The sequence below is a fragment of the Rhynchophorus ferrugineus genome, unplaced genomic scaffold, assembly GCF_030347505.1.
Source record: "Rhynchophorus ferrugineus isolate W39M unplaced genomic scaffold, kcgeb_rfMv2 rfM9, whole genome shotgun sequence".
Taxonomy (NCBI): Eukaryota; Metazoa; Arthropoda; class Insecta; order Coleoptera; family Curculionidae; genus Rhynchophorus; species Rhynchophorus ferrugineus.
This window is the reverse complement of record NW_027472588.1, coordinates 17,839,227-17,849,343: the sequence shown is the minus strand read 5'-3', so window position 1 is coordinate 17,849,343 and position 10,117 is coordinate 17,839,227. Positions and strand designations below refer to the sequence as shown.

General features: G+C 39.0%; 1 protein-coding gene across 1 annotated transcript in view; it reads right to left on the bottom strand.

Annotated features, from left to right (window-relative positions):
• The window catches only part of Mct1 (Monocarboxylate transporter 1), a 102,147-nt gene that overhangs the window by 1,770 nt on the left and 90,260 nt on the right, over window positions 1-10,117 (bottom strand). The window contains exons 5-6 of the mRNA XM_076413593.1: window positions 5,350-5,840; window positions 163-363 (exon numbers count right to left, since the gene is read on the bottom strand). Of these exons, the coding sequence (XP_076269708.1) occupies window positions 163-363; window positions 5,350-5,840 (692 nt within the window). The remainder of the gene's footprint in view (window positions 1-162; window positions 364-5,349; window positions 5,841-10,117) is intronic.

Below are 10,117 nucleotides of genomic sequence, written 5' to 3'. Positions count from 1 at the left end.
GCATTGGCTTGAATATATACAAATAAGATTTTGGCAGCAATATGGATGATTGCACACATTTTTTTCAATGTCAACTTGATATATCTTACACAAATATAAATATTTTATTAATGTGATTGCTTGTAATAGTATTTGATAAATTGGAAAATTGTGTTGATTTACCAGCAATAGGTGGTCCCACCAAAGAGGCAATCCCCTGGAAGAGAAGCAGTAGTCCGAAGGCATTTGTTAGTTTATCGAGGCCCAACAGGTCGACCAATATAACAGATGTGAGTCCAACGTAGGCTCCTATGGTGAAACCAAATACTGAACTGTATACAGCTAGCGAATAGAAGGTGTTACAAAAGGCACTAAAGAAAGTAGCTGAAAAAAAATTAATAATTGTGTTAATGTGTCAGAATTTGGTTTAAAGTAAATAAAACAAAGGCTCATAACAACCCTCTTAATTTTCAAGTTATTACAAAATCAAGTAGATATTTTCCTTAATTTATTTTGTTTAAATAAAATATGGATATAAATTATTATATATTTTAATATAATGAATTGGAAAGAAAATATATTTATATTATTAACACAGGAAGTATAAATATTAGCACGTTATTTTCCTCTGTTATGGAAAATCTATTTCATAGCCATCTAGTTATAGTATAGAAATCAAACCCATTTTATTTGTTTCTTCAGAATCCCTAATTTGACCGAACTTTTGACTATTTTGGTTGCATATAGTGGTATTCGAACGAGTGACGTGGTGAAAAATTATTTTACCGTAGGATTTCCTGGTATCGACTCGCTATTATTTAGAAAATTCTTAAAGGGTTTGATTCGTACTAGCATCGATCCAGTATTCCTAGTATTCTTTTTATTTATTCATATGTTTTTAAACTGTTTGTCTCGATCATTCTGTTGTTAATAACACTTATCATTATCTATTATTAATAACTATTAGTTATAATAACTCAACTTCAGTGTACAAATAAAATTCAATTAAACATCAAAAAGGTAACAATCTTGCCTTAACTTTTATACTTTATTAAATTCGTTCTTGCAGTAAAGCTGAAGTCGAATTAATGTGGGAATACGCTTACCAAACATAACGAGCTTAGGCTTTTACCTTTTTTGGTTTCCGTAAAAAATAACTCGGCCAAAATTACGAAAATCAGTTTTGGTACGGGAATAATTTCGTTAGGGCACGTTCGTTTCCAACTCCTGAGGAAAATGGTATTGCTTGTGCCACGTGAGATATTAAAAAACAACTATAACCTTATTTTTAACCGTTTTATGGTAGTAATAATTATTACAGATAATAGTTCAGTTTTATATATTTTGTGCGATATAATATGGGATAGATTGAATTATTATATATTACAATTTGATTCTTTAATCACATATAAATAATCACAAGTTGTAACTATCGAACAAAGCAATAATCATTCATTATATATGTAGTTTCAATAGTATTGTAGCGACCTTGAGGCATTTTGAATTTTACATCGTGGAATAACGGTCTACAAAATACCCAGACAATAATCCCAGATGTTGAACACGGGCGGGGTGCCAGCAGCGCCAACTAGAATCCGATAACAAATAGCTGGCAACCCCGAGACGTTTATCTGGGATGTTATTGAAGGGTATTTCCATTCATTCAGTACCAACCATCGTTTGGTTTAGACGTAGTTTTGGTAACACCGATGCCATCCGTTTTATCATTTGTATTTTTCACATTTTTTATATAGCCAATAAATAACGGTCACATAATGTAAACACCAATGTTTCATTTCGTTTTAGCTCCATTCACCGAGCCATATCGGTTTACCCTAAAATATAATAAAAAAAACATATTTATTAAAATTACTCTATGTCATTGTCATTACTCTCTATTGGTCAAATTAACAATTAGATATTTCCGTGTATTTTGATCAGCGATATATGTTGGTGAAACTGGTGTATTGACTTTGTTTGCTCTAACACTCAGTACTATTTCGTGGAAGCAATTTGACCACACGAGACACTGTTTGATATAAATTTCTCTATTTGAATTTCTAAAGTTTACAGGTGGTCGACGGGAGGATCGGCAGGATATTAGGTTTGGCCAAGGTTATGCGAGAGTAGTACAGGAAAGGAATGATATAGAAAACAGGGTGAGGTTTTTAGTTAGAGAGACCTGCAGGAGTAGCCGGGTTGGGCTAAATTATTTGAAGACTGCCTCTGGGCTACCCACTAAACCCAATTTCATCAGGTGGTCTCATGACCCTCACTGAAACTTCGTACGAGTCGTACTGGTCTTTTATACCTTGTGACCGCATGGTGCCAACTTTCCAAACTTATAATCTAGGGTGGGTGCATTTGTGACATTTTCCCCTTAACAGTTTTTCACGGGTTTTAAAAGTAAACAATGATAAACTTCAGGAAACTCCTTATGATCTTACATCAAGCTTCTGAACTGGAAGGTTTATTCTTTGCATTTCAGACTGATCAGATTATGGACCCAAATGTGGAGTATTATTGCTTAATCCAGATACAATCCCTAATTGTAATTTTAATAGATTTTACAATTATTTTTCGCCAAATTACGGTTCCTGGAAAAAACGAGATTTTTTTACCAGTATTCTCGAATTTTCTAAGAATAGGAAAAAATTTTGTGAATCTACGTTACTAAGACTCGGAGAATATCCAGATTCTAAACTACTTAGTGATACTGTACTCGTATTATATTATTTCCACTTTTCTTGATTTTTTAATAATATCTAAAGTAGTGTTATTTATATACGTACTTTGGGTAAATCCTGAATATTATTAAATAATTTCTGAGGTTAGGAGCAAGACCAGAAATAGAAGTAATAAAAATAAAGCCGAAAATTTCATCTTCCGGCCGAACTTTTACGACGGATCTCGGCTTTTTATTAGTCGTATTTCCTAAAGATTTCATAAAAAATATACTGTTATGTGCAAGCAAGGGCAGGAATGAACAATGGACCGATTGATTGCATTAAAAGTTTGTAAATGCTTTATTTCAGCCTAGCCAAGATCGTAAAAAACCAACGACTTCATTAAAACGAGACAGCAGTAAAAACAGAGAACAAAAAAAACTCCAGGTTTCGACGGAATATCGATTACCCATTTAAAAAAGCACCCGCATAAGCGGCTCGCGGAACTGTCAAACATCAGTAACTCCACCATGAGGCTGCAACATTTCCCGTCGTCTTGGAAACATGCACATATAGCGGTTATTCCCAAGAAAGGTGCAAAATCATCTCCATCTGACTACAGGCCCATCAGCCTTCTCAGTGCCATTTCGAAGCATGCCGAGGGAGCCATACTCTAGTTTCTCAACTCTTTCACAAAGGAAAACCTGGAAATTCCTGACGAACAATTCGACTTTCCCGCTCACTATTCATCCGTCTATCAGGCTACCCGTCTGGCCGCACACATCCATCACGCTCTTGATGAACGTAAAAAGATTGGAGCAGTCCTCCTGGAACTAACCAAAGCTTTCGACAAGGTCTAGCACAACGGTTTGATCGCAAAATGTATGCAGTTAGGCCTCTTAGAAGATCTAACCGCTTTCATCAAGTCCTACTTATCGGATAAAGATCAGGATACTTTCCAGTCGAAAATTAATCGACGCTGGCGTACCTCAAGGTTCCCTCCTGGCCCCAGCCTTATTTAACCTCTTTATTTCAGATCTGCCGAGAAAAGAGCACATTGACGTCGCATTTTACGCTGACAACACTGCTTTCTTCACGCCCTCCAGGTTCGAGGTTACAATTCAACAACGTTTAAACAAGCAGCTCGATCATGCGGTCAAATGGTTTAAATTCTGGAGGTTGCAGATCAACCCTCTGAAAACCCAGGCCATCATTTTCCATAAGAAGCGTTACGCACTGCATGTCTCGCAACTTAAGATTGACAAAGCGACAATTCCATGGCTGGATAAAGTCACGTACCTAGGTCTCCACTTCGACCGATAGTTCAGTTGGCATTTCCTAATCTAGAAAACAATCCAGAAATGTTCGGGGATAGCAAACCTGCTATCTCCTCTGATCTACCTTTCTAGCAGACTACCCATCTCCATCAAATGTTTATTTTGCATGATGTTAATTCGGTCCGTACTTCTCTACGGATCTAATGTCTACTTCAAGTTACATCCAACCAGGTGAAATGGTTTCAAGTTTTCCAAAATAACTCCTGACTCCTCAGGAGAATCTTAAACGCTTCATGGTTTGTCAGAAGTAATCAAATTCATAGGGAAATTGATACACCAAAAATCAAGCACTTCATATCTCAATCATTTCATAGACAACAACTCAGTTCAAGTTTTTCCAAAAACGCGCTTGTTCGCGAGCTAGTCCACATCCTGGGAGCTTAGCACCGCGTCACCGCTAACCTCCTCTTTTCCCAAGCTGAAACGACCTGATCCGTTGCTGCAGTCATAACTTTTGCCCCCATACGACAGTATCCAGTCCTGTGTTAACTCAAGTTCGCGAATCAAATGAATACTATTCGATGATGCAACATGTATTGCTTGCCGCAATTTGTAAATTCGTTTTAGAATCAGACAATATTTTCCATCTCATTTTATTTTAGTTAAAAAGAGACACAATGCTCTATGGTTAGTTCGAACACGTAAACGAATGGAGCCTGCCAAAGTCGTCCAGTTGTCAGACGTATGCAAAATCCTTGAAGGTAATAGTGAGAGGTTATAACTCTAACCTATAAACTATTGTGGCTGTATAATTAACTCTACGTTTTAGATGTACTATAATATTAAAATAAATTATATTTGATACCATTTTTGTTCAATTATTTTCTTGCATGTCTAAGCCAAATTGAACTAAAAGTCTTAGTTGATACGGCAACATTGCGACGTTTTGACGCCACAAATTTCGATGACGCATATACAAATAAACTTTGAATAGACTACAGTTTTGTTACAATGTTCAGTGATGTAGTAATTTACTTATTAATGCTTTTTTAGTGTTTTAAATTAAATTTAATTAAATGCCTTATAAAGAAAGGTTAGTGAGTGTCATTTCTTGAGATAGTTTGCATGTATTTTAATACAGAGACATTTGTTACTGTAGTTAATGATATATATCTAACATATCTGATCTTATATTGAAAATATTGTCAAATTAAGTCTTAGTAATATTACCATATCATCTTTAATTTACAGTTTTTACTCTGTTATGAGAGAAACATGATCAAGTTTATAAATTTCGGTCGAAATTTGACCATCACTATTTTAATAAATACTTTTAAACTAAATAAGTTTTCATGGAGTTCATTTTGTGAGCACTTCAAAAGAGGATTTGAATGAGACCCTTGAAATAAATTAAAATATCTACTCACCTGTACCACATAGAGTAAGGCTCCAACTATATACCTGCAGTCTGTTTATCCACGGCTTGTCCGAGATGTATCCCAAAATAATTCTGCCGATTGTATTAGCCCCGCCGATGATAGAAATCAACATACCCGCCATTTCCTTCGTAATCCCCATATCCTTTGCTTTAGGCACTAAATAAACGTATGGTATATTGAACCCTATGCTAGTCAGTAAGTTACTGAGCGAGAAAATAATGAATACTGGATCTTTGAATAAGGAGAAATCAAGCATTTCCCTCAACGTGTCCTTCGTCTCGGGCGAACAAGGAATCAACCCGCAAACCTTGGTGCTCTCGTCGCTGCCGCTTCGACGATGCTTCCTGTACAGTTCCATGCCGCTCTCGTGATGGTTTAGGTCCAAACGAGATCTATAAGAGGGAATATTCATCAGGCTCCCTTGATAGAGGATGTCCGGTCGATCGAATGGTCTTCGGAAACTTCCGTGATGATGAGGCCTGAAAATATTTATAATGAAGCACATACAAGAAAAAAGCATATTTACTGACTAAACAGTTATCTTACAGTGATACATCCAATACACTTTATCGCTTGCCGTTAGATATTAGGCCTATAAATTAGGTTTAAGGGTCTTTTTTTAAATTTGAAGCTTTATAGTGAAAAATTAATTATGCCCATGAATAGCCGCTACTTCTACCCGTCTTTCAGGCATTTTATGGATTCCATCTCGAAAGAACGATGTATCTTTTAGGGCCATCCACGAATCGATTCAATTTTTATTCTTCTTCATAATAAGTGAATGTTGTTGGAACAAATAGTAATCAGAAGGAGCAGTGTCTGAAGAATGCGGTAGGGTAGCAGTTCCCATTTGAATCTTCAATGTCATGCTAAAGAATAACAATGATGGGTTTTTTCTCGCACACTGGCCGTTTTTCTCAAAGTACACGGTTCAAACGCATCCATTATACTCGATAGTGATCCTTATTGATGCTTTCATTAGGTTTTAGCATCACATCAAGCTGATTCCACGAAATTCGTTTTTGCTGTTAATGTTGATGTTGATGCATGACCAGGTGGACCTCATGATATTTTTCGCTTTAGATTATCGTAGTGGGCCAGTAACAATACGATGCAATACGACAATACGATGATTTTGCCGTTAAAGCAGTGTTTTGTAATTGGCAATGGTTTTTTGTGTTACTCCCAACAATTCTGCACATTCTTTTTGAATTTTATATGGATCATTATCGAGTAATGCTTTCAAATCCACGTCTTCAAATTTTTTGGCCATCTATTGTATTAAAGTAAAATTAATTTATAGGCCCAATATATAGACATAATTACTGGTACCGTGAATTAATTTTGAGGAAATCGCATTACATCACGCTATATTATACAAAATAAAAGTTACAGTGTTTAATTTATTTGTTGTTGCACCAAATGCTTAATATATTGAGTGGTTAAGAGTATAAGTCACACCATGAGCATTTCACCATGATGGAGACTTCATGAAGTATTACAGTTATGGTCTACCACAGAGTTTAGCAACTGCACCAATAGTAGACGCGCCAAAAGCTTCATTTCCTGGTGATGAACTAACATATTGGCGGCAATTCGCGGCAATAAAGTCATTAAAGTGTGGTACCAAAATTTTGACCAATTGACCAAGTAATTATCAAAGGTGATGGGGCAGAATTGCTTCAGCAACTCGATGTTTTGTTCACAAAAATCTGCGGACTAGAGAAAGCACCGTAAACAAGGAACGAAGTAACAGATACTTCTATACTGAAAAATAATGATAGTATATACATTGTAAAAACTATTGATGTATAAGTTTCCTATTAATTTTCGGGAAAGTATTCTTGAAAATCATACAAATCAGACTTCAAAGAGTTCTCGAAGAGACAAGCCGAGATGAACAGCAGGATTTAGACTGAACAGTAGTTGTGTAGATAAGATTTTCCAACTTTCCCGTTCATATAGGAACCTACAATTATACAAAAAAAAAACAAATTCAGTTTGAGCTTGTATGCTACCGTAAATATGAGCTGTCCAGCATAATATAATTGATATGATATATGATAATATTAATATAGAACAGACAATCTTCACATGAGTTCCGTGCTAGCTCTCGAAGAGAACGGTCGTGTCCGGTCCGCCGAACCTACCTGCGCTTCCGAATTACCCGAAACTTTCCCTAAGACGGTCGACCCGTTATCACGTTTCACCAGTGCCTACGTAAAAAAAAAAAGCGTCTGTAAGCGCCGAAAAGGCGTTTTTACAGACAAGGCAATGGCGTCATGTACGTCAGAGCCGACGTCGCCTCCTGAACATAATCCCAGTGTTTCAAATTCAAATGGACCATCTTCAGAAGACAGCCGAGAAGTGCTTATAACGGAATTGAGAAAACAGAACGAAGACCTGCGAAAGCAGATAGCTGACCTTAAAACGTTCGCAAAAGCCCAAACAGACGCCCTGAACAAACAGACGGAAAAGCTGGAAAAGAGCGAAAAGGCTTCCGAAGAGCTCAAGGAAGAAATAAAAACTCTCACAGCTACGATAACACAATTCATGAAGCATCAAAGAGATGCCATGGAAGTAAAGATTCCCGCTGCCATAGAAATTCAGTCCCAGACACCAGCTAAACCGACACAACACTTAGACCAAACTGAAGACTCAGAAGACGGTTTCACCTTGGTGGGAAAAAGGAAAAGAGGGCCCGTCACTCCACCTCAGGAAAGCCAGCTGCCGAAGGCCGGCAACAAGGGAAAACAGGCTCCCAAATCACAACCCAATCCGGTAGCCAAGCCAGCCACTAAATCTACCCAATCGAAAGCCAAGGCTAACGTACAGCCTTCGATTACAAAATTTGCCACCAGACCAGTGCAAAACAAGCCGACCACCAAGACGGCCCCACAGCCAGTACCGAAACAAGTTACCACAAGACCAACCCAAGACCAGCCTACGCAGGTAAGTAGCCAGGTCACTAAACAAGTCTTAACCTCCACAGCAAAAACAGTGCCAACCGTTTCGGCGACTGTTTCTCAAAGTCCCCCAAAGGAAAAAATTCCGCCTATAGTGCTCCGTGATAAGAAGAGGTTCATGGAGCTCATTAGAATTACTAAGGCACAATCAATAGACATTATAACCCGAAATAAAAAGGACGGCATTTTCTTATTCGTCGCCACAAGCGACAATTACCGTAAACTTACTACCCTGCTCGAGGAAAGGAATTACCCTTACCATTCCTTCTGTCATCCGGAGGAGAGAGCATTCCGGGTAATAATAAAAAACATCCCAGAATCACTCTGCATTGACGAAGTACGTGAACTTCTCTTTGATCAAGGCTTCCATCCCAAATTTGTGCAAAGATGGAAATTAAAATCCGGGACAGAACTACCAATTGTTCAGGTAGTTGTCCCTCGCGAAGAGCGACAGATCATATATATGACCAAACTCGGCGTCATCACAGTGAAGGTCGAGGTCCAGAGAGGAAACGGCCAGCCAGTGCAGTGCTTCAACTGCCAGCTTTTCGGGCACTCCAGCTCATATTGCCGAGCCCCCCCACGGTGCGTCAAATGTGCCGGGCATCACGACACTAGATCCTGTACCAAAATCCCAGAAGCACCTCCAAAGTGCAGCAACTGCGGTGAAACTCATACCGCAAACTTCAGCGGTTGCACCTGCCGTCCTGCTCCAAGAAAACCAAAAATTCCGACCGAAACCAGACCTCCACAAGGTTCTGCATGGAGTAACCAAGGTGGCAGAAAGCTAGCCCAAAAATTAGCCAGCGCTACCCAGCCTGCTCCAACTCAAACTCCTGCTCCAACCAATACACCGGACCTTAACTCCACAATGCAGGCGTTTACTGACCCGCAGGCTTTCCTACAAGTGATCGCCCTGGCTCACCAACTTGCTCGTCTTTTTCCAAATGTCGCCGCCTAAGCGGCAACACTTACCTGTCTCTATAACTTTCAGCAGCCTTTAACTCTTCGAAATGGCTGTTCCGAAATCTCTTATACTGATGACATGGAATGCAAATAGCTTACGCGGAAAGCAAGCGGAATTGGAGGACGTCATAACATTCTATGACGTCGACATCGTGCTCATCCAGGAAACTTTCCTGAAACCTTCGCATCGTCTCTCTTTCGAACACTTTTTTGTCTACAGAAACGATAGAACTCCGGGTCGAGGCGGTGGAACCGCCATTCTCGTCAGAAAAGGAGTCAAACACGAGCTCCTTCCATCGTTATCAGTAAACAACTTCGAAACAACCTCCATTAAAATCGATATCCAAGAACGTCCCTTCGTGATTACATCCCTGTACAGGAAATCTTCTGCATTCAACTATGCCGAATACCGATCACTCGTCGAAGGAAAATTTCCGAAAATAATAGGTGGCGACTTCAACGCCCACCACCCCACCTGGGGGTGTTCCAGAGCGAATCCCGCAGGTAACGCCATCGTAGCTCTAAGTGCAGATCTGGGCTACGGTCTTGCCTTGCCAGATGAACCCACCCATCACCCTAGTACAGTCTCTCAAGGCGCAGCAAGAATCCTTGATTTCTTTATTCTTCAAGACGTAAATCGCGATTCCGAAGTTCGAGTCCTTGACGAACTAGACTCTGATCATCGTCCGATCCTTCTCAAACTCGGAAATTGCGCCACCACTCAAGTCCCACTAACAAGATTCAGGAAAAAAACCGACTGGAAAAACTACCAATCTCTTCTCCTGAAATCCGATCCAATTCCGAAAATTAACACACCAGAACAC